Source organism: Culex pipiens, chromosome 2 (genome assembly GCF_016801865.2).
Source record: "Culex pipiens pallens isolate TS chromosome 2, TS_CPP_V2, whole genome shotgun sequence".
Taxonomy (NCBI): Eukaryota; Metazoa; Arthropoda; class Insecta; order Diptera; family Culicidae; genus Culex; species Culex pipiens.
This window is the reverse complement of record NC_068938.1, coordinates 49,779,178-49,804,656: the sequence shown is the minus strand read 5'-3', so window position 1 is coordinate 49,804,656 and position 25,479 is coordinate 49,779,178. Positions and strand designations below refer to the sequence as shown.

General features: G+C 38.2%; 1 protein-coding gene across 1 annotated transcript; it reads left to right on the top strand.

Annotated features, from left to right (window-relative positions):
- Nucleotides 1–5,404: 5,404 nt before the first annotated feature.
- On the top strand, nt 5,405–17,584 carry LOC120415973 (myb-like protein AA). Its single transcript, XM_039577623.2, has 3 exons — nt 5,405–5,820; nt 8,794–10,318; nt 11,228–17,584. The coding sequence occupies exons 2-3, from the start codon at nt 8,822–8,824 to the stop codon at nt 11,351–11,353; spliced, it is 1,623 nt and encodes a 540-aa protein (XP_039433557.1). The 5' UTR covers nt 5,405–5,820; nt 8,794–8,821; the 3' UTR covers nt 11,354–17,584.
- Nucleotides 17,585–25,479: the final 7,895 nt, after the last annotated feature.

Sequence of the window (25,479 nt, the reverse complement as noted above, 5' to 3'; positions counted from 1 at the left end):
TGCTGGGAAATGGAATAGAACCATCAGGAAGTTCTTATACCCAATTAAGTACAAATTGTGAATTGTCATTTGCTGCCATCAACATAAGCCATTACATTCCAGCAGTTGAATAAACCCTTGCTTCCTAGCTTCTGCTCGGACCACCATCGCGTGCGAAGACAACTGCGCGGTTGAACGAAAATTAATTGAGTTCCGAGGAAAAACCCGTCCCCAAAGTCCCAAAACAAGATAGTCCCACGTGTACGTGTTCATGTGATGGCTCGCTTTTCAAGATTATTTTTCCCAATTTTCAAGCTGGGTGACTTGCAAAAGCTACCACTCTACCCATCATCGGAAGGTTCCCTGCTCGCCGTGCTCGCAAAAGAGGAAAATTTCCCAGCGTGGGCGTCCCCAAGCCAGCAACAGCACCAAGCAAAACGATTGCCCAATTTATGGCTCCGAAAAGCTCTCCAGCGGTTCGTGTCTGCATGGGTATTGGTGTCGAGCAAACTTCGACAGCTTTTCACCACTACCAAGAAACGATGGTGGTTTGGACAACCAACACCAAAAAGTTGAAATTTGGGGTTTCCAGCGAACTTTGGAAGCAACGAGAGCGTGTATGTGTGAGTGTAGAATCCGAACCTCTCGTAAAATTCAAGTTCTTTTCCAGGGGAGCGGGTGGTAGCGGCGAGAAGGGGGTTGCGAAAATTTTGTGAATGAATCTGTCCCACTCCACCAGTCTCCCAGCAAAAACCACCAAAAGCAGCTGGCCAAGAACAAGTTCTGCCTGCGGGTGGGAGAAAGGGGTGTTTGAAAAGCTTCTTCTTGACCTCCCCAACTTGGGCGATCGAAAACGTGAGTGGGTTTCGAGAAAAGACTGCATTGACGGAGCTGGAGCGTGGCGCAAGATGGTGCCCGGGATGTACGGTGAAGCTAGAAAGTCCATTAGAGGCCATCTTGAGCGAAAATGAAATCGCAATTTGATTAATGGCATCAGCTAAACATTCAATGAGCTGTGAATGAGCCTTATCAGAATTCTCATTGATGAATTTAACATGTGTTTCATTTGTGCTGTTGAAATGCTAAGATTCTCGAATTTATTTTTGATCTTTGTTCTTAAAGTCAAATATATTGCGAGATTTTGTCACTTCCTCATGATACCGTTTTCAACACCATTTTTTTATTGATGCCTTGAGGACATTTTTAAAGGCCACCTTTCTGACAATAACGTGTCTCGATCAAATCATTCACAACTGATATAAATGACACCCCCTTTTAAAACCCTAAATAATGTTATTATCATTGCCAAAAAAATAGTGCCACGATATCTCAACCCAGCTTTGACCAAATTGGCTCAAAGTTCTAATATTTATCTTTAAAGACTCGTTAAACCGGTCCCGATGCATAACAAAGGCCGTTTTACAAAAAGTTTATCAAAACATATTTTTATGTTTTTTCATAGAAAAAGTCGAGTTTTTGATTCATTTTGACAACTTTGATGTACAGAAAAGTGTTGTCATTTATTTTGTTTTTTTTTAAATAGAAATTTAACTAGATTTTTTGACTTCAATTTTTAATGTAAAATTCAATTTGCAGTGTTTTATTTGAATCCAAAAAAGAAATTTTTCGTTTTTTTAATAATGTTAATGATTATCCTACAAATATTTTAAAAAAATAAATCAATAAAATTTTGTAAAGAGACATTGAATGTTGGACCTGTGTGAGCAAAATAAAAACAAAATAAGGGTGCACAGCAACCAAGGAAGTTATTGTCTTATTCCAAAATTATCAAACATACGGACCAGCGATCGCATAATCATCATCAAAAGAAAATCTCTGGACGTTCATCAAGAGAAAAAATCCGAAGGGAGCATGGCTCTCCTCTCTCGCGCACGAAAGATCGGTAAAAAAAATCGAAAAAAATCATCATCTTGATTATTCGGCGGAACATCTTTTTCACTACTACACTTGCAAGTGTAACGTCACACGTCGAAAAATTACCTGTCACATTTTGTAGATGGGCAATGTGTGTAATCAAATTGAGTAAGTGGTGCTGACAAGGAAATTCACAAAAAATCATCAGCAGATTGATTTTCTTGGAGAATTTCGGGAAAGATTTACTTTTGCGTGATTTGCCTCCTCTCTTTTTCGCGGGTGAAGAAAGTTCGCAAGCGAAATTGATTTTTTTTGCAATTATTCCATCCCTGATACGGACTCAATACTGCAACAATTTGATAGTAAAAATAGTTAAACTTTGTTGTAAATTGTGTTGAAGACAGTACATAAGGGGATAGTACTTTTGAAGAACCTATAACGTCTCTAACAGTAATCTTGATGCAAAAGTTCTGGTTGATGTACTCCATTTTGTCTGTTAGGACAAAACGGAGAAAATTTGATCAAAAAACCAAATGTTCAACTTATCCTTTAGAATGTGCTCAATTACCCTACAAAAGTTTTTCAAATTATCCCACAAGTTATGTCCATATTACGCCCCACAATTACGATAAAAATAGGTTTTTGATCGAAATATAAGGGAATGAACGAATGATATTTTTTCATTGAATATGATCTCCAAAATCCTCAAGTGTCTTCTACATTCATCTAAAATTTCTATATAGCCTGTGGCAGAGCTATATAATAATATATTTCCTTATGAATTCCAAATCAACTGAAACACCTCTACTCACTTTAAACATTAAATGGGTAATTCTCTACCAACTCACACGAATTCCGGAAAAGTTGCCCCGACCCCACTCCGATTTGCGTGAATTTTGTCCCTGATCACAAATCTTTGGTCCGTTTTTTGATATCTCGAGACGGAGGGGCGGTACGACCCCTTCCATTTTTGAACAAGCGAAAAAAGAGGTGTTTTTCAATAATTTGCAGCCTGAAACGGTGATGAGATAGAAATTTGGTGTCAAAGGGACTTTTATGTAAAATTAGACGCCTGATTTGATGGTTTACTCAGAATTCCGAAAAAACGTATTTTTCATCGAAAGAAAAACACTAAAAACAGTTTCTCCCTAAAATTCTCCCATTTTCCGTTACTCGACTGTAAAATTGTTTGGAACATTTTATTTTAAGGGAAATTTAATGTATGCTTTTCGAATCTACATTGTCCCAGAAATGTCATATTTTCATTTAGAACAAAATTTTTCATTTTAAAATTTCGTGTTTTTTTTCTAACTTTGCAGGGCTATTTTTTAGAGTGTAACAATGTTCTACAATGTTGTAGAGCAGACAATTATAATATAATATACACCAAATTTCTATCTCATCACCGTTTCAGGCATGTTCAAAAATGGAAGGGGACGTACCACCCCTTCGTCACGAGATATCAAAAAACGGACCTCGGATTCGTGATCAGGGACAAAAGTTACCCTTAAGGATAAAGTATCACGCAAATCGAAGAGGGGTCAGGGCAACTGCTGTGTGAGTTGGCGGAGAATTACCCAAATACCTTCATGAAAGTTTTTGAGGGGATTGAAAATCATCTTTCCAGTGTATTTAATATGTTTTTGTAAAATAATATTTTGAGATTTTCAACAAGTATATTACCTTTTAATCACAAAAAGTCGCCACTTATTTAATTACGCCAACGCGAACGATATAACGAAAACTCAGCGGCGATAGCGCGTATTCGAGGAAAAAAGAAGAGTGACATTGCAGGAAATCACGAGACAAAAGAAAGGTATAGTAACAGTCGTTATAATCTTTGATGTATTGGTGCAGAACTCATCAAATGATATTTGATGATTTGCAATACTGGAGATGATACAAGTTCTCTTTCTAGTTTCCGGAGTTCCGTGTTATAATCAAAAATGTAAATGCATGCAAGATTGACAAAATAGCCTCTGACTAAAATTGCGTTTGGCAACAATGGAGCACCCGATTCGAGTGGTAGAAATGACAGTTCTCCCATAAGGAATACATTGTAGAAAAAAGCAAAAACTGCTCGAATGGAAATGCTCCATTGTCACACAATATAATCGGAACCACATTTGAAGAGTGTCAACATTGCACCGAGATTGTAGGGACGAATTTTGAAAATCTTATATTGTCCGTTTCTATCAAAGAAACACGCCGTGCGGCATTTCAGAATGTGCCATAGACATTGTTGCCAGCGATTTTCTGCACTTTTAGTGCAATAAAAAACATACCCGGCAACAATGGCAAGCAACTCGAAAAAGAAGACCAACAAAAACAAAACCCGCAGTATGAGATTTGACAGCGCGCATTTGCCGAAAGTGCGGCGCGTCGTTTCGAGGCTGGTTTGCCGCGTGTCTTTTTTGGGAATACGCGCAATAGTTCGCCTAATTTACAGGCTGTTGTTTTTCCTTCAAACGGCTCTCAATTCAAAGCAAATCTCCACCCCTCGTGATTACACTCTTGAACAGCTGTTTTCAAATTGTACTGCACGAATATGAGTACTCCCCTTACATGAGTAACGCAAAGATCAATGGCTCGTAACTGATGCTTCCAAGAACGCCACATCAAACATAGCTTCCCCCAAGCCAGCAATTTCGTGAAATTTCACCAGAACATGACGTGCTGTAACCGACTCCACATTTTCAACAACACGTGGGTTGATGATGCGTGCGCGTGGCACTCCGCAATATTTCATAATTTGCGTTCCACCAACAGGAAAGAATCTAATATCAACGCCCCGTCTAATGTGCTGCCAGTCAATTACGCACTGATTCAGAGCGGATTCTTTCGGGATCCAAATAACTTTGAGTTTCCTTCCCTACCCTCAGAGCAAAATTTGCAAAACCGGGGATGGTTTCACCACACCTCCCACGTACCAATTCGCTCAATTCGCGCGGTTAAGGCAAGGCAGCCCCAAAGCCCAAAACTATTCGCTTCATTGACGGGATTTGTGAACACGCGGCAAGAACCGGCGGCGGCCACCGGTGGAGCGCCCGGCGGACCCGGTTCGGAAGGATAGTGACGATGTGCGCATGAGGAGGGCGCCACACGACGACGCAATATAGCTCTGTGCTAAAAATAGATTTTTCCGCTATTGCGCTCCACATTTCGGGGAGTATCTGCTTCGAACTCGCGAGGGGTTGGGGGGAGGACTACGTCACCGAGTTCGGAACCGGTGCCGGTCGGAGCTTTTACTCGGAACGCCGAGAGGGCTCGGCGAGCTTTCGTGAATGAAAGAAAGCTCGGTGCGGGAAAACAGATGGCGAAACCAATACCAACACAAAGGGAACGCTGGACTCGCGGCTCTGAATGAAGCTCCCGGCTCGTGGGTTGTGGTTCTGGAAAATGTGGTAGCAGCGGGACGCGGGGGGAACTTTTCATTCAGAATGTGTGGGCGATTCGGCACTCGGGTGAAAAACCCGAAGTCGCGCAACCCGAACGGAAATCTATAAAAGGAACCGTCTGGGAGTCGGTTATCAGACATTCAGAAAGCGACTACCAAGCGGTGAGCAACCCAAAAGAAGAGGAGCAAAAAAGCAAGCAGTGCTCGCAGAACCTGCCAACCTCCCCCCAGTGTACAGTGTATGTGTGTGTGTTTGCGCTCAGTGATAAGGAGCATTGAGGAGGTCCTGCAGGAAGAGCAGGGAAGTGGTGGTGTGCGTGTGCGAGGACACCCACGCAGCTGAAAATTTGCTTCCTACGCGGGGGTGACAAAAACTGGGATTCGGAATCCCGCAAGATATTGCACATAAAGTTTGCAATAGTGTGAAGAGTGAAAAGTGAATTGAACAACTGTTTAAATAGTTTGTGTGTCGAACTTTGAGGAATTGCTCGGTTGGTTCAAATCGACCGTTGAACGTTCCTCAACATCTTTGGATACCAAACCTGCACCAGAAAACCCCGAACAACTAGGTAAGTTCCAGCTGGGCCTCCCAAGCATCGTGTAACCTGTTGCAAAGGGAAATAGGTCACCCAACTACACACACCACGTTGCGTGCGTCCCATCAGCTGCACCAAAATGCCTGTGCACCACTTGAAAGCCCTTTCGCATGTGCTTTGCACCCTGCAGCGTTTATTGGGTCACACCGAGTTCTGCGTTGCATGTCAGTGCTGGAATTAACCCAATTTTCGTCAACTGAACCCATGTGGACTTCCCCTGCAGGTCGGTCTAAAATTAGTCCCTCCGGGAAATTTTCGCAAAGTGCTCAACCATGCGTCTCCATGTGGAAACAATTTTCATTGAGGCAAAAAGTCCGCTCTTTGTAATTAGAGACGCATTTCTAGCGAGAGCCCTGGGAAGGCGTCACATTTCCAGGAAAAAGTGACTCCAAATCAATTGATTCGTTTCGCTTTCCTGGAGCGAGCCCGGCACAGCAACTCTGAGCGGACGTCCTTCAAGCGTTTGGGGGTTTGTCCTTGTGAATAGCTACAGGATGGATTTGGTGACGAAAACGGTGTTGATGGGGGGAGGAAATTTTCACCTGAAGAATTTGAAGCTTCTAAAAGAGCTTGACTACAGATTAATTCAAATTTGAATTATAATAAATTCACATTTTTATGTTTCATCCACATCGAAATCATTTCTCCAGAACAAACCTGCACCAATACATTTTATAAACAAAACATATTCTGAAAATCTTATCATCTAATTTTGCTAGCTCGCTCACGTGTCATTAAAATATTATCGGTATTGAGCAAATTAAGTGTAGAATTACAATTGCAAACGTAAAATTTATTGCCTTTGCTCTATGATGTTTTCACAAAAACTATCAACATAAAACTTTAATTTAGCAAAAAATAATATTTTTCCTCTATTTTTATTGTTACACATTAACAAAAATCTACTCAGAAGATTCAAACAGCCAAGCATTATATAATAATTTAAGTATCTTCAAACTAGCTTCACTACAAAATTGTGAAACGTTCAAAACTCAAGTATGGTTTTTCTTATTTTATGTACTATCTACTTCAACTCTAAATAAGATTAGGATAATGATTTCAAAAAAAAGAAGGAAAAAAAGAGTACAACTACTATGATTAGGTTTTCATTTTTTTACAATTTTATAATATACTGAATTTATAAGATGACTTGAAAAATAAATTCAATACCTTTTTATATACTAAATTAAAAAATCAAAAATATTTTAATTTGTTCAATTGATTTGGTAAAGCTTTCCAACAACTAAGTAAGAAGTAAAAAAAGTAAATCTTTCCCTGTTCCTGAGGGGAACACCCGTGAAGAGTATTGGGGCCGGCATTTACAAGGTGGATTCAGTGACAGTTTATTAATCAACTTAATGTTAACATGACATCTTTTTATCATTAGATAAAAAGATGACTATATTTAAGAATTGTTTCTTTCCGTAGAACACCTAATGCTCAAAAAACTGTTAACTTCGCTGTTAACTAAAATTTTGAAAAAACTGTTTGGATTCGGTTTTTTTCATTAACCGGGATTATTGAAGGCAGAGAACTTATTCTTCAGGATAACAGACAAGCAATGCTAGAAATAAACGTGAATATTAAGGAAATGATTTAAGAGTAATTATATACAATCCAATACAGCATTTTTTGGAGTCTTACTTAATAATTTGAAAAAAATAACCAATTTAGCTTGAGACAGAAAAAAATCTTTTTTCAAAATATAGCATATAAAATAGCTTGATTAATTGAAAGTAAAAAGTAAAACAATACAAACTGATTCTTTTATTTTTTACTGAAACAGAAATTAATACCTTTAATTAGCGTCTTTCTCAATAATTTATCTGTATTGTTCTTGAAATCCAAAATAGAAGCAGAAGTAATTTAATAGTCTGGGAATATTCACAATGAAACCAATTTATCATGAATCATAAATATTTAATTTAACTCAATCCAATATCTATTGCCTCACAGTTTGATGATGAAATGAATTTGATTGTATGATGGAATAGAGGAAGTTTAACCTACGTCAAACCCCACCAAACTATCGATTTGCTCGCATATGACACAGGTACAGAACGTGCAATTCACCGGAACAAACTCGGTAGCTAGTGTTCAATTATTGAAATTATTATTACCAGTACTACTAGCCAGGGGGTGGCGGTGACAACCACATCCGTCACCTCGTACGTCACCATCTCTATGATGTGTCATATCACGCAATTGTCCTAGTTTGCAGGAATTTCCACCCAATTGAAAGTTATGGGTGGTGTCGACATTCCAAAAATAAACCTCCACCCCGTGTTCAATAATAGTTTCACGCTCCGACAAACAGCACAGGACGGCTTCGCACGTCCGTTTTCCTCATTAAACCCCATTTGTTGGAGTGCCTTCAACATCATCCTTGCATACATCTTGGCTTTTCTCCTGCCCGGCAGCATCCGAGCTTGGCACCGGTCCACGGCCGGCCCGTGACGCAGGTCTTGGCCGTTGTCGCCAAAGATAGACGGTTACGATTATGGCCAAATAAAAACTACTGATTCATACCCTCTGACTGGTGAGGTTCAAAATAACCCCCGTGCTGGAGAGTGCTTTTTCTTTCTTGTTTTGCGCGCACGATCCAAAGTGCTCCTGTGATGGGGCCCGAAGGCCAACCCGGCCACACGGGGTGAGTGTTCCGTCTCTGTCTAGCGCCGATGACGCAAATTGCCACCCGTTTCACCCGTTGCTTCCCCGTCCACGTGGCCTGGTGTCCTTCAACGGCACTCTCTCCCTCTCCAACCCGACCCGACGGTAGCGACGTGACTTCTGTTGTTGTTAACACCACCACCGTATGTGTTCTCCCGGCGTTGACTTTTCACCTTCTCTCACCACTTTGGAGGACTCAACAGAACAGCCCCGCGCTAGTTAGTTGAACAACAGCAACAACAATCGTGTTTGTCTTTTCTCTGTGTACCTCAACAGGTGTACGAAGCGCAACAGTATCTCCACCATGCAGAGCTTCCTGATAGCGTCGACGCTGTACGCCGTTCTGATGGCGACCTGCAGTGCGTCCTCCCTGGGCTACCCGGTATTCGGGACGAAGCGGTACACACGAGCTAATCTGCTTCCACCGAGTGAATACGGAGGCTCACTCTCGCTGCCGGTGTACTCGCAGATTATTCCCCAGCAACAACAGCAGCAGCAGCAGCAACAGCAACAGTACTACGACAGTCAACCACAGTACATGCCGCAGTATGCAGCGTCGGATTATTACGACGACAGTGGGTACTATGGTGGCAACACCAACAACTATTACTACGTTCCACCAGTAGTGCACCGACGGCATCAGCGGCACGACCGGTATCCCTCGTTCGGGCTCCCAACGTACCGTGGAGAGTACAAACCCACTCCGTACTACTACGCTCATGCCCCCAGCTACAGCTACTCGGACGACCGAGAGTCCAACAACCCACTGGACGACCTGCACGAAGAAATGCTCCAGGAAGACGAACGGGAACGGGCTCGGGAATACATGCCCGTCGGCACGGAACAGTGGTACGAGAACCTACCCCCTCGCCACGCTCCCGACTCAACTTTCCTGCGCAATCTCATCATGTACAACCAGCAGATGAACGCCCTGCGCAACAAGCAGCAACTCGAATCGGCCGAAGAGTACGACGAGTACGAAGACAGCGAGCCGGAGTACTACGACCTAAACCCGTCCTACGTCGACAACCGTAACAACTACAACGCTTTCGTCAATCCCTACACCGGCTCCAGCAACACTCCCGTCAGCAGCAGTAGCAGCAGCTCCAGCAACACCTTCAACAAGATCAACAGTCTGCGCAACAGCATGGCCAAGAACGCCGTCGAAGACGACGAAGAAGTGCAAGAGCTCAAATCCCTCATCCACCAGCAAAAGAACAGCCGACTCCAGCAGCAACAACCCCAGCCCCTGCAACAGCAGTACCAAGTGCACACCCCGAACCCGATGCAAGACATCAAGCAGCAACAGCAACGCTCCGTCGCCAACGACTACTCCCAGTTTGGCATGGACTCGTTCCAGCAGGACAGTCCCCAGCAGCAGCAACAACCCCAGCAGTACAACAACTACGAGTACGACAACGAATACGACGACAGCTGGAGCCACTGGGACCGCAAGCGAAACGTTCAACCCAAGAAGGTCACTCCGACGACGACGACCACAACGACAACCACTACCGCTAGCCCCAGCACCAGCACCACAACCACCCTAAAACCAATCGTCGAAATCATCCACGGACGGAACGGCCAGAAGGAGGTGGTTCTGCCGCGGCCGGCTTCACCGGTGCGGAATCCCTTCGCAAACGTGAACCTTGGCAAGCTGCACAAAGCTCAGAAACCGGCGGCGGCTGGGTCGGATGCCAACGTAATTGCAGCGGCACCGCCCGCCGGTAAAACGGCGGCCAAGCCGGGCAGTGTGTACGACACGATCAAGAAGATCATCAACATGCAGCAGAACTTGGAGGTTGGTAGAGATTTTTATGTATTTTTGTTTTATTTCAAGCGTTCAATTTTCGTACTAGTTTGCAATAGGACCTACAGCATCTTTTGCAACGAGACATGTCGAGCCAGACGTGGCTGAGCAGTTGTTCTGATTTCGTATGAATTCTGCAGAACTCTCTCGAAATCAGAACAATTTGACGCTCGGCAGAATAAAGTTATTTGTAACTTGCTTCGGCAATTAACTGCATTTTTCGTAGAGAATTTAGCAAGATTGTAACTTTTTATAGCCATTTTTATAACCTTATCTGTCAAAGCTGTATGAGTTAAAACACATATTACGGCTACAATTAGCCCGTGCGAATGAGGTATAACGCTAGGTAGGAAAAAATTACAAACTTGCTAAATTCTCTTCGAAAAATGCAGTTAATTTGCCGATGTTTGTAAATTTAATCTGTCGAGCGTTAAGATGTTCTGATTTTGACAGAATTCTGCTGAAACTCGGCAGAATTCTGCCAAAATCAGAACAACTGCTCAGTCACGACGGGCTTGACATGTCCCGTTTAATATCAAAATTGATTGTTTACATTTGACGCTTTAGTCAACAACAATCCAGATAGTTTCGAATATTAGTTACTGTTACAACTATAGTAACAAACAATGCATGTTAACTTAAAGAATGAGTTAAATGCAATGTTTGTTTTCAGCTTGTTTGCAAACCGGTGTTAACCGGTTTGTTTTCAAACCACTCTCAATTTGACATTTGACTCTTCCAATTTCCGAGGGGTCAATCAATGCGTTTTTTTTTTTCTTATATTTTTTTTATTCTTTTTTTTAATTTGAAAGAAATGTGAAATCAAAAAGTTAATTTTCAAACAAATGTGTGTTAATACAATAAAAGCTAACATCAAAATTTTTCCTCTCTCCTAAACAGGACGCCGAGCTGTCCCACCAGCTGGACAGCCAGAAGCACCAGGGCAGTGGCCGGCTCCAGAAGCGGTTCGTGGCCAGCGCCGAGTCGCTGGTCCAGCAGCTGGACGGACTCAAGCGGACGGCGTAAGTGCGCATAGCTAATTAATCTGCCGGCAACCAATCTGTAAGCTACTTTTAGCCGCTGAACAATCCATCTTGGCCGGTTTGGCACCAAGAAACATTTGCTGAGGGCGTGTGTTTCTCTCGAAAGCAAATGGTTACAAATTGCTCCATTTCTAAAGCATTTAGCTCTATCTCTCCATAGTTGCCACGAAACAGACAAATGTTATGCAATCATATGATACACACACAAACACACAAACAAAAATTCCACAAAAGCATTTCTCAATGATCAAGCCGCTTTACGGAAATAAAAAAAAATACACAAAAACACATTGGTGATAAACTTTTTATACGAACTAAATCAACCAGAAATTGAAACTATTTTTGTGATTATTTTTCCGTTGTTTCGGTGAGTCACACTGGCAAATTATAAAATGGAAAAGGCTCTTCTTCACGAAGCGTGTGGACTAACAGAAAGGGCTACTTCACATTGAACTTGATAACCACACAGAGACACAAAAAAACACTGATTGAGACTGACTTTATGTAAAAAGAAACAAATTATTAATGAGTATAAAAGTATATATATTTACTGAAAAAAGAGAAATAAAAACAAAAAAATAAAAACAAACTGTTTAAACAATTTTTAAACATTTTAAGTAACCTTTTTACTTTCAATTAGAACCGAACAAAATACTCTCTTCATACTTGAACAACTGTACATACTACCAAACACCTTTGAGAAAGCTAAAACGTTTGCTCAGTTTAAACCAGCTTTCTTGTCGGTTCAGTTCAGTACATCTGTTCCAGAATCCAGGGAAGGGTGATGCTCGGCATCGTTCACCTTACGAGTTGGAATATTTAAAGCTAGAACGATGCCCGACCATCGCCCGATCCCCCGTTCCATCCGACCTGTTATCGTTAAGAGAACTTAAATCATGTCAATTTTTAGCCGATCAAATTTCGCTTTTTCTACCATTTTTTACACACACTTTTCTGTAAAAACTATCTTCGGAAAGTACACACGACAGCGGTCGTCCTCAATCTCGCTTACAGCTTTAACGTGCATCTCACAGATAAGAAAACAAAAGATCTCAGAAAATTTTGAATTTAATAAATTTAAAAAAACACGCAGCATAAGAAACTAAACAATAACAAACATAAAATGACAAATCGTGTGAGGAAAATAATCAGCGGAAAGAGACGACAAGACCCTTCCAATGGCAGCTAGCTCCCATACAGAATAATCATGAATAAATATAAACACATACAAAAAAACACTCACAAGCGCAGCTCGTGCATCGGTGGACCCCTCGGTCACGATTGCACCTGCTGCCCGGGAATTATAAACTAAAAATATATCGCAAAATTAGGTATGATAATGGAAAGAAACAACTATTAAATTAACTCAAAGTTACCGAGCTGTGTTGTTATGTGTGCGTTTAGTAACCAATCACACAAGCAAACACAACGGAGTCACCCCTCGGCGCGCCGTTCGGGAGTATCATCAGGCAAAGAGAACCCAATTAAGAGGCAGGTGGCTCCAAAATTTGTACATAAAATCAACAAATCAGATAGCCTAAAACAAATCATGTTTCACCCAACCCCCAAAAAGCCACCCCCACCATCCCACGAATCCCCGACCTTTCTTCGACCAGAATCTTGTGTTAACCTTTGACATTCACCGCCTTGGGTTTGCCTGTTTGCCCGGGTTCTGTTTTTTTTCCACGTGCGCACTGATTAAAATAAGCACCGCATTTTCCGCTCCGTTTACCCCATCCACCTTCCCCTCGGCAGCACCGCCCACCGGTTGACATTTGGTCGGCTTTCCCACAGCACTCCCACAACCTGTAAGAACCTGAGATGCTACCGGAGGAGGATGCTTTCATGTTGAAAAGGTCACATTCCGAGTTGATCTTTGGGTGCCGATCTTTGAGGAGATGTCGGCAAATTGTTGAAGGATTGTTTTTTTGATTTGATTTATTGTCGAAAGCATAAATTTCACTACGAGAGCAAGGACTGGATGTAGCTAAATGTAGCATTGAGTAATTCTATAGTTTAGAAACAGGTAGATAAAGTTACTAACAAAATGAATAAGATCATACAATAAATGCTTTTTGAATTATTCCTAACCTTTTTTTTTTTGTGTCAAAAAAACTTAATACGAACCCATCAATTACAATTGTCGCACCCCTCGGCTTCGAACGAGGAGCAAAAACAACTCAAGAGAGCAAGACACTACTCACACGTGGGAGAGTGAGTCCTGTGTGAGAGGACTTCCGCCGTCGGCGATGTCCTGGTCCTGTGACCGCCCTGCCCCGACACTCTGGTGGAGAAGCATCAAAAATTTATATCTCCGCACACACACACCAACTGTAGAGCATTTGCGCGATGACGTCAATCGGACCCCTCGTCGTTCCTGCTCCTCAAGCCCCCTTCACTTTTCCCAATAATCAGAAGGACTGTTTTTTTCTTCTCACAACCCTGAAGTGGTGGTGGTTAGTTTGTTAATTTATGAACATTGAAAAATTGGTGCTAACTAACTGTTTTCGCCCCGCCGGCTAATAATTGATGTCCGGGGGGTAACTCCAGTTCCCGGAACCAACTTTGGAGACCTTCCCGGGGTGTTTCACTTGCGTGCCACTAGGAAGAGCACCTTGGGGAACGAGCGCACATTCCGAGGCCAGCAATTTTTTGGCCAGCGAGCCATTGTCCGTGTAACTAATTATCACCGCACACCACATGTGGGACCATCTGATCTTCTTGGAACTCACCGTGGGCAGACACGTGTTTCCGGGGGATGTAGGAAAGTCTTTGCAAAATGGTCAAAATATGTTCTTGAAGTTATTAACTAATGGAATGTCGGCATTCGAGCAGTTTTTTTCCAAAAAGCAAAACTTTCAGTTTTGACAGTTCCTAAAACTAGACCGCTTTTGAGTCATTTGTTTCTTGTACAATCACCTCAAAATTTTAGAAAGATTGTATAGTCAATCGTGTTGTCGTATCGTGTATTTCTGTCATTTCAACGACTCGAATCCGTTACTCAATTTTGACAACTTAATCGATTCGTTTGATGTTCTTCTATCAAACTATAAACTGTCATAAAACTGCTCGATTCCGGAAAACCCCAGGAAACGAGGTCATCGCGTGCACTAATTCGCTTCGACGACAAAATTCCAGTGCAAAATTCGCCCGAAAACATAAAAAAGAACTCGTGATTACACCAATTAATCCCAGGTATAATTACCAGAACCATGGGTTGAATTGGCAAATTTTCGACGAATCGTCAACCCTCGACTCAATTATTTAGAGGCTCACGCCAGCCCACTTCAGTATGCCCTTTTTCCGGGTACAAAATATGGCTAAGCCTTCCCAGAACATCGGCTTTGGGCGCGAACATTTAGTCACGTAAACAATTATTAAATATCCTCTCATAAACCCCTGACATACACCTTCAGTAACGATGCAATATGTATAGGAAAATATTTGAAAAAAGTCACACAAAAATAAAAATCAGTACCTAAACGAACTAAACTGTAAAACTTAACAATACAACAAAAAAAACATCACAAATTTCGTAATCTGAAAACAAAATAAAAATACAATAGAAGCAAACAACAAACACATCGATAATCGAACTATTTAACTACTAGATAGATATACAAACTAAACGTGAAAAGGGCCTATTATTTCTACTGTGCTATGCTAGTGAAACAACACACGACAAAAAGATTAAACAATTTGCCCAATCAACCCCGTTTCGGTGTGTTGTCCCGGAAAAAACAGTAGCAGCAGCATCCCCCATTTTCCGTGACCCAATTTCTGGCCCCAGTTGACGGGTCAATGGAATCGACCGCACGACAAGCCATCGAGAAGGAGGCATTTGGTTGCGCTCTGGATGGGCTACACTCAAAATTTTGATTGGTAAATTCGAGCAGTTTAAGAAAAAAATTATGTCAAAACTGCTTGAAAAAGTTAGTTTTTTTTACAAAACTTCTTCTAGAATAATTTAATATTTTTTGATAAAAAAAAATAAACAACTCATATTACATAATTTCAGTTGTTAATTCCAGCAGCCAAAACATGTATTATGAACTTTTTAAAATGTTTCTGAATCGTTTCTTTTTTTTTTTTTTTTGCTAAACACCACTTTAAAAGCTTTCTCTAATAAATGTCAACATCTGGAAATAAACTGTCAGAACTGCTCGAAAAACGTAACCTAGAGTCGAAATGGCAATTCAATTCGAGCGATTGGAATGACAGGTAATAAGAAATACTATTCAGGAAAATTTACAAACTGCTCGAATGCAAGTATCTCATTGATACAATTATCCAGATTATTTGAAATAAATTTGCTCATCAAGTTATAGACCCTAGATAAAAACGAGATTTTTTTTTTCTAAGTTTTGAGGTAAAAACACAAAAGCTTCATCAGTTCAAATTTTGCGTGTAGCTTCCCACGCGGAAAATCAAGGGGATGCCGTTCCAGAGTGGTTGGGCAGGGAAAATCCAAAAGTTTGGCCCGCCATTATCGATCCGGCACACCAGGAAGCCCCACACACACACTATTAGCGGAATTAAGCTCTTGATTGATGGGGGATTGCAGCTGCTACCATGTGGCTGACCGTGCGTCCCCATTTGGGCATTGCACGTGGTGGAGGCGCAACTCGTTAGTACATGTTTTTTTGTCGTTGGCCGCTTTTTGTATATTTGCCCACTCATATACAGACACATGCACACATATAAAAACACACACACAAACTAGCAATGTTCCGACATGCGAACAGATGAATAAACGATATAATCTGTGTTACTAATGAAAACAAGATAGAAAGAAAAAAAGTTGATTGCAGCAAAGCAGGAAAAACAAAAGCACACGATATGAAGAGAACAAAAACCAAGTTTGACAATAACTAACTTTTTAAAAAAGTATATTTTTAATTAGAATGAAGATAGCGAAAACCTAAACCTTGCAAGATGTTAAGTGCAAACAACCATAAATCAACCAAGTTGAGAAGTGTAAAGTGTAGCAAAACCCCAGCGGCGGGCCACGTGTGGACGCAGCAACGGCTGCACGTGGATCGGTGCGAAAAAAAACTAGAGGAGAAAAAAACTGAATGTCATAAACAGCAACAGAAAGAATGATGTGAATGTTTCCGTTCGAATATATAAATGTGTAATTCACTTTTTTGAGTGTACTTTCGTTATCTTTTCGCGAGCGAAAATAGAAAGCACGAAAGTGTCACTGCGTAGTGCCAAGTTTTCTGTCTAGTTAAAAGTTGGGAAGGAAGACTTTGATTTATCGTTTTATGTTACACATTTTGAGGACAAATCAAATTTTGCTCTATTCCTGGTGAAATCAACCCATGGAAAACATGTTAAACTTAAGTGTGTACAGTTTTGTGGAACCTACTGGGACGAGTAAAACGGTCTTCATAAAAATTAAAACAAAAAATGTACATTTTAAAAACAATCATATACCAGACACATTTGTCCCCTAAGTTGATCAAACTTTCATTCGAAGCATTCGAAATTGGAATCTGGCTTTCAATTTCAAAGTGAAATGAGGATGAGAACGGCGCGTTGTTAGAAGCACAAATTAGGAGGTCGACTCCACTATCACGGAGCACGACTCTTGGACGGCAGAGCAAAATTGGAACCCATTTTCCATTCGGCTTAAATCGTTACGCAAAGACCGCTACCCTTGCCCAGAAAACAAACCCCGCAAATTACACAACCCCTCAAGCCATCCAAACACACACTCACACACACACACACCCGTTAATGAAAACAGTATTATGCAGCAGCCTTTGAAAATGCAGCTTTGTTCAAATGAATAGAACAAAAACCCCATTACAGAGAGTGCTTTTAAGCATCACCAGCTAATCTAAAACAAAAAAAGAAGACTTACAATGAAAAGTGTTACCGGCAACAAAGAGCAGCAGGCGATGAATTACTAGGAAAAAAAACTAAAACAAAGCAAAAACATTTAACAAAAAGAAGTGTAACGCATACCCAAACCATGTAACCAGCATAGGAGCAAATGGAAAAGGGAATGTGGAATTTGAGGCTTCTTCTATATACATTCAAATTAAGAAAAAAAAATAAGGAAAAAACACACAAATGTACATATCTTCTCTATATATATTTATATATTACCTAGAGAAAACAAACTGCTTTGTACATATAATATTAATTATACTATGACCATGAAGAACAATTGAAAATAAAATAACAAGGTGGAAATCTAAGCAAATCGACTCATCGTTGAACAATAGAACAAAAAGAAATTAATACTTAATAGTTAAATTATTTTTTATTGATGACAGTCCTTATTACCAAACAATAAGTTCCCTAACATTTTATTTTATTATTTTTATCATTTGTGTTCCACCAGAACATCTTTGCCGAAGACTGCGAAATAGTCCACTACTAATCTGGACAATTTTTCTGACTTTTTGATCAATCTTAAATTGTGGCACTTGTTGCAACTGAAAAAAAAAAACCTTCAGCATTGGTATCTTTCCTCCGGTAATTAGAACTTTTACGAAAAGAAAGGAAGGAAAGAAAATTTTCAGAATGATCTAATTACCACTATAAGGACCACTATATCTTGGTAAAAGTTGTTCCTGAAATTATTTTTTCGATGCTTTTTGGCATATTCAGCATTTTCGAGCAAATAACACGTTTTAGACCAGTTTTGAGGACGCTGGAAAGTTTTATAGAACTTTCTCAATTTTAAGTGAAAGTGTGGAAGCAAACGATCGGTTCCATATTTTAGGGGCTATTTTGAGGCCAAAACAATTTGATCATTTTATTAAATTTTCCGTATAACAGCGAACCAGCGGTATTTCGAGTAATCGAATCATGAACAAACACACAATCATTTAACGAACAGTAAATTCGTGTTCTGTGACCCCGTTTAAGACAAACTTGAATAGTTGATTCACAAAAAAATGTGAACCAGATGAATATTCATCAAAAACTGATAAAAATTCATCATTTTCTGGTGACACAAAATCTGTCACCATTTTCTGAAGAATATTACCATCATTTTTTTCTGTGTTGTTTATTACATCACCAAGAGTATTTTTTTCATTATTTCATCCTCGCCATTTTGGCCGCCATCTTGGATTTAAACATTCTTAAGCAATTCAGAGTTGTTTACTGCCCATGTACGCATAAATGTCCCATATGCTAAAACAGCAAGCTGAGAAAAACGCGAGGCAAATTTGTCCCTCACATCACGAAAAAACTGGATTTCCTCCTGATTTCTAGAACAAAGCAAAGGCTTTTCGTCATTCGATTTTTTCCAAGGCCTTCGGATAATCGGGTCTGGAATGTAAGGCGGCGGTAAAAAGGTCACTTTTAAATGCTTCTTAAAATTTGATAAACTGAAAAAAAAACATTTAAAAAACAAAGGTTGAATGTCTACATACCAAAACTTGCGCAGGGATGTGGTCTCCATGTTACTGATGCTGGTAATAATCACTTAAGCGGCAAGATGTGCAAAATTATTTCCGGATCTTTTGTGTGGCTTATTTTTTATAAGGAGCATTAGAGTTAAAGTTAGTAACTCCATATTACACCCGTTTTTTAGATATTCCGTAAACCGGGGTGACTTTGATAAGTCTTACAATTTTCTACAAAATGAAGAGTACAAACCGTGGTAGAGAAGTGTTCAAAGTACTTGACGACGATTTTTTTATAATTTTAAAAAGTTCAAAAAGTTAGTTAACTATAATTAAGAAAATGTAGATGAACAGGAATATTTAAATTTATGCAAACTGTCATAATTTTTTCAGATAAAAATGAATTCGAGTCTGAAAACACAATGCATTTTCTGATTATTTAGACAATTTCCCAATAGGAAAAGAAAAAAAATATGTAAATGAGTCATCGCTTCCCACCCGGGTGACCACGCCTCCGACGTCGACCTTCACCAAATCTGCTCATATTTGGCATGGGGTTGTTTTTGCATCATAAAAAATGTGTCATTTGTTCCATCCCTGCGCTTGTGGCAACCCCCTCATTATTGAGAGTTTTGAAACTTCTCATTTTTTGAAAAGCATTTTCCTAAGAGAAAACTTAACAAAAAGTCAACTTTTGGATGAGCAAATTTGAGCATTTGTTGACTTAAAATCCAATAGCGTACTCAAAATTTACGTACAGTGTTACCAGATATGAAAATTTTGCACTTGAAGTTTATGCATTTTCAACCCTTTAGACGAGCACTTCCAAGACAACTGACAATTACATTACAATTAAAACCTCAGGGTTAATTTAATATTTCTTCAGCTATATCACGTTTTAAAGTTGGTAAGGCCTGTATTACTTAGCAAATGCTTTACCTACCCATCCATTTTCTTAAATATATTGCGTTAGAACACAGTATTTTGCAGCAAAAAAATAAAAAACGTAAAAAAATGAAATTACAGGCCATGTATCAACACTTCAAACATAAAAGTGTTTTAAATTTCCAAAATTTCTAAGTATTGACAAAAATTTAAAAAAAGTTTTTAAATTTTAAAATACTTTTAAACGACCCCAAACATGCAAACGACTCTCAAGGCAGAAAAAGGCATTTTAGATTGTTTTCAGTCGATTAGACTTCTATATCCATTGAAATTTTGATGTTTTTTGGGAAAAATATTTTTTTGTCCACTGATTTTTCGGACCAATTTTGAGAGGTGGGGCGACATAAACTTTGAAAAATAATTGCAACGGCCTTAGATTCTCCAGATAGCAATATGGAACTCGATGTAACGCAAACATCAACAAATGGAAAAGATTCAATATGTTCAGAAAGAATTTGTTTGACCTTTGAATTGATATTTTGTCAACATCGTATTATATCAAATTGCTCTCCCAATTGGTTGTACTTGAACACCCACGCAGGGCTATCAGCAAGATAATTCAGCCCTTTCGGCTCAACCAGTGCAATTTTCGTGCTGGTAACATTAGTTTTTCCACATGTTCACCGCCTTCTGCTTCAACCAGGCTGGTGGCAACCAGTACTCGGTACTGCGAACGACGGCCTTGGGACGCTAAATGTCAAAGGTCGTCACCGCGTTGGATCTGTCTGTTCGCAGCCCAGGCTTGGCCAGGGCCGGGCAGCCCCCCATTCTGAGCCTGTGATTGCTTGGAATTTGAGCTGCATCCTGATAAGTTTGAAATCAAGTTTCTGCGAACGTGGGATAATCATCATCTTTTAAGCTGGGCGGATTGGAAATTAGAGTTAGCCAGTATTAAATATCTCATCTTTTCTAAATCAGATAACAGAGAAAACGGATGCTTCATTCATTTTTATCAACAGGCGTTGCCTAGCAATCTCAGATGGGGGACCCACGGCGAAGCCCGACGATTGGCCCACAATTTAGACACACCCCTCTGTGAGACAAACCCTGCTGGGGTTGGCTGCTCGGAATGGTGCGTAGGTGGATAAACATTTTCCCAGAGGTTTTTCAGTTTTTCGTTGGGATCCAGCTGCTGCCACTGGCGAGCGGACCTCTGCGCGCGCAAATGTTTTGTTCTGGTGGTTTGTTTTTGTCGTTGAAAGCGAGACGAAACATCCCAAGAGCCATACATCTTCGAAAGGAGGACAAATCTCCGGGGATCTCGAGCCGATCCCTGTGCAAGGTGTCTTGAAGATTGTCGAATTAATATGAAATGGTTTTTATTACTTCCAGTAAGAACTGCTTACACCCACAACTCGTCTGATGTTATGGTTCGTAATTGATTCGTATTAATCGGGCCAATCTTCTTGCTGAAAGTGCATAGTTTATTTACCCTCAATAAAGCGAGCAGTCTTTGCTACAATTTAAAAGCTATTTCTTAGAATTAATTTTCTACTACGTGCTAAAAAATTTAATCGATTCTGTAATTGAGATAGATCGTTGATAAACCAACTTTTTTTCAACAAAAAAATATGAAATAATTAAATAATTAAATACATAAATACTTAAATACTTGAATACTTAAATACTTAAATACTTAAATACTTAAATACTTAAATACTTAAATACTTAAATACTTAAATACTTAAATACTTAAATACTTAAATACTTAAATACTTAAATACTTACATACTTAAATACTTAAATACTTAAATACTTAAATACTTAAATACTTAAATACTTAAATACTTAAATACTTAAATACTTAAATACTTAAATACTTAAATACTTAAATACTTAAATACTTAAATACTTAAATACTTAAATACTTAAATACTTAAATACTTAAATACTTAAATACTTAAATACTTAAATACTTAAATACTTAAATACTTAAATACTTAAATACTTAAATACTTAAATACTTAAATACTTAAATACTTAAATACTTAAATACTTAAATACTTAAATACTTAAATACTTAAATACTTAAATACTTAAATACTTAAATACTTAAATACTTAAATACTTAAATACTTAAATACTTAAATACTTAAATACTTAAATACTTAAATACTTAAATACTTAAATACTTAAATACTTAAATACTTAAATACTTAAATACTTAAATACTTAAATACTTAAATACTTAAATACTTAAATACTTAAATACTTAAATACTTAAATACTTAAATACTTAAATACTTAAATACTTAAATACTTAAATACTTAAATACTTAAATACTTAAATACTTAAATACTTAAATACTTAAATACTTAAATACTTAAATACTTAAATACTTAAATACTTAAATACTTAAATACTTAAATACTTAAATACTTAAATACTTAAATACTTAAATAATTAAATACTTAAATACTTAAATACTTAAATACTTAAATACTTAAATACTTAAATACTTAAATACTTAAATACTTAAATACTTAAATACTTAAATACTTAAATACTTAAATACTTAAATACTTAAATACTTAAATACTTAAATACTTAAATACTTAAATACTTAAATACTTAAATACTTAAATACTTAAATACTTAAATACTTAAATACTTAAATACTTAAATACTTAAATACTTAAATACTTAAATACTTAAATACTTAAATACTTAAATACTTAAATACTTAAATACTTAAATACTTAAATACTTAAATACTTAAATACTTAAATAATTAAATACTTAAAAACTTAAATATATATACTTAAATACCTAAATACTTAAATACTTATTACTTCAATTCAATTCGGTTTTATTGGTTTTATTTTACATTACTATCAAACCAATCGTTTGGAAGTGTGTGTGAACTCCGTGTCGAGCAGTTTTTGCTTTTTTCTACAATTAATTTTTTAAGGAGCGAACTGTCAAAATCTGCTCTACGGCGGGTACTCCATTGGTGTCAAATCATGGGGTTTTGAGTGTAGTACAGTTCAGACTCGATTATCCAAAGCCCTCGGAAAAATTTTGATTGAGTTTGAATATGACCCCAAATATGCTCTAAAATGATTTAGAAGTTTTGCATCGAAAATGGAACCAAAATGGCTATAATGAATTCTAGAACAAATGCATTTGGTGCAATCAACAGCTCAAACAATTAAAATTGGTAAGAAAATAAAAATTACGAAAACTTTTTTTTTTGTTCGTGATTCGATTATCCGAAGTCTCAAACAAACTTTCAGATAATCAAAACTTTGGATAATTGAGGCTGGACTGTATTCATTGTATGTTATCTTGAGTAACCCTCGACGTTATTGTTTTTATGCAAAATTTGAATTATTATTTTTGACCCTAAGCTACACAAATGGACGAAAAATATCGACCTACGTGTCATTTCCCTTATGAATAGTATTACTGCAACTTACAAACAATTGACTTTTTAGAAAGGGCACTTTTGAATATAGAGCTGAATGCTTGTATTGCTTTTTTTAATTGTTGTTCCCCGAACAGATGGTAATAACTAAATTCGTGCCATTTCAATAATATTCTTTTAAAATCTATTTTTACATAAGAAGTTTATAACAGTTTATGTTATCATAACAAAATTTGTTATTGGTCTGATATTGATTGAAAGCCAAAACAACTTTGGAATAATTTTTTTTTGTTATGGAAGAATACCGCCAACTGTTATTGGGATGATCGGATTAGTTGTTAAAATAACAAAAAAAACAAAGATTTGTTCGAAGAATAACTAAAAAATGTTATTAGACTGTTATTACAATAAAAATCCAATAACAAAAAAAAATTATAGCGACGAATAACAAATCTTGTTATAAATAGCATAAAATGTTATTGGCCTAGTATTTTCAAATATCAAAAAATGTTATTCCCAAGTTATTTCCGTCTGCTCGGGCCTATTTGTGTGGCGTTTCGCTTATAAGAACTGATGTTTTGATATTCATCAATCCAACTAGTGTTGCTACAGTTACATTGTGCTTTTCACTTTTGGGTAATTCTCCGCCAACTCACACAGCAGTTGCCCCGACCCCTCTTCGATTTGCGTGAAACTTTGTCCTAAGGGGTAACTTTTGTCCCTGATCACGAATCCGAGGTCCGTTTTTTGATATCTCGTGACGGAGGGGCGGTACGACCCCTTCCATTTTTGAACATGCGAAAAAAGAGGTGTTTTTTCAATAATTTGCAGCCTGAAACGGTGATGAGATAGAAATTTGGTGTCAAAGGGACTTTTATGTAAAATTAGACGCCCGATTTGATGGCGTACTCAGAATTCCGAAAAAACGTATTTTTCATCGAAAAAAACACTAAAAAAGTTTTAAAAATTCTCCCATTTTCCGTTACTCGACTGTAAAAAATTTTGGAACATGTCATTTTATGGGAAATTTAATGTACTTTTCGAATCTACATTGTCCCAGAAGGGTCATTTTTTCATTTAGAACAAAATTTTTCATTTTAAAATTTCGTGTTTTTTCTAACTTTGCAGGGTTATTTTTTAGAGTGTAACAATGTTCTACAAAGTTGTAGAGCAGACAATTACAAAAAATTTAATATATATACATAAGGGTTTTGCTTATAAACATCACAAGTTATCACGATTTTACGAAAAAAAGTTTTAAAAAAGTTGGTCGTCATCGATCATGGCCGTTCATGGTCACCCGCGACAGACACGGACGACGAAACAAAGAGAAACGCAAAAAGTAACTTTTTCAAAACTTTTTTTCGTAAAATCGCGATAACTTGTGATGTTTATAAGCAAACCCCTTATGTCTATATATCAAATTTTTTGTAATTGTCTGCTCTACAACTTTGTAGAACATTGTTACACTCTAAAAAATAACCCTGCAAAGTTAGAAAAAACACGAAATTTTAAAATGAAAAATTTTGTTCTAAATGAAAAAATGACCCTTCTGGGACAATGTAGATTCGAAAAGTACATTAAATTTCCCATAAAATGACATGTTTCAAAATTTTTTACAGTCGAGTAACGGAAAATGGGAGAATTTTTAAAACTTTTTTAGTGTTTTTTTCGATGAAAAATACGTTTTTTCGGAATTCTGAGTACGCCATCAAATCGGGCGTCTAATTTTACATAAAAGTCCCTTTGACACCAAATTTCTATCTCATCACCGTTTCAGGCTGCAAATTATTGAAAAACACCTCTTTTTTCGCATGTTCAAAAATGGAAGGGGTCGTACCGCCCCTCCGTCACGAGATATCAAAAAACGGACCTCGGATTCGTGATCAGGGACAAAAGTTACCCCTTAGGACAAAGTTTCACGCAAATCGAAGAGGGGTCGGGGCAACTTTTCCCGATTTCGTGTGAGTTGGTAGAGAATTACCCTTTTTCAAAAAAAAATCCTTTATGATTTGATACGTAAGTGTGCTAAAATATGCAAATAAATTTGTATGCCAAAATGTGAAGGTCTTAAAAAAATTTCAACAATATTTTCTTCTTTTTCTGATGTTGTGTCCAATTATTCACTATTGATGATCGCTCCAAATGATTGCAATTCAATCCTCCTCCCGTTGATAAAGAAGCTCAGCTCTTTATGTTCCCCAACCCACACGAGAAGAAAAAACCTGCCAAGTCAAACCCACTCGCTGTCTTTCCCACACAAAAATGCGCCTAATTTCCATAGAGTTGCATAATGGTAAGTTTCCAGCTGAATCGAACTGCCACCACGCGAGGGAACATCCTTCGCCCACCAAACTCCACTCGTTATGCAGTTGTCCTCCCACACACACACACACGTCACATCGCCTTTTTCGCTCCACGTTCGC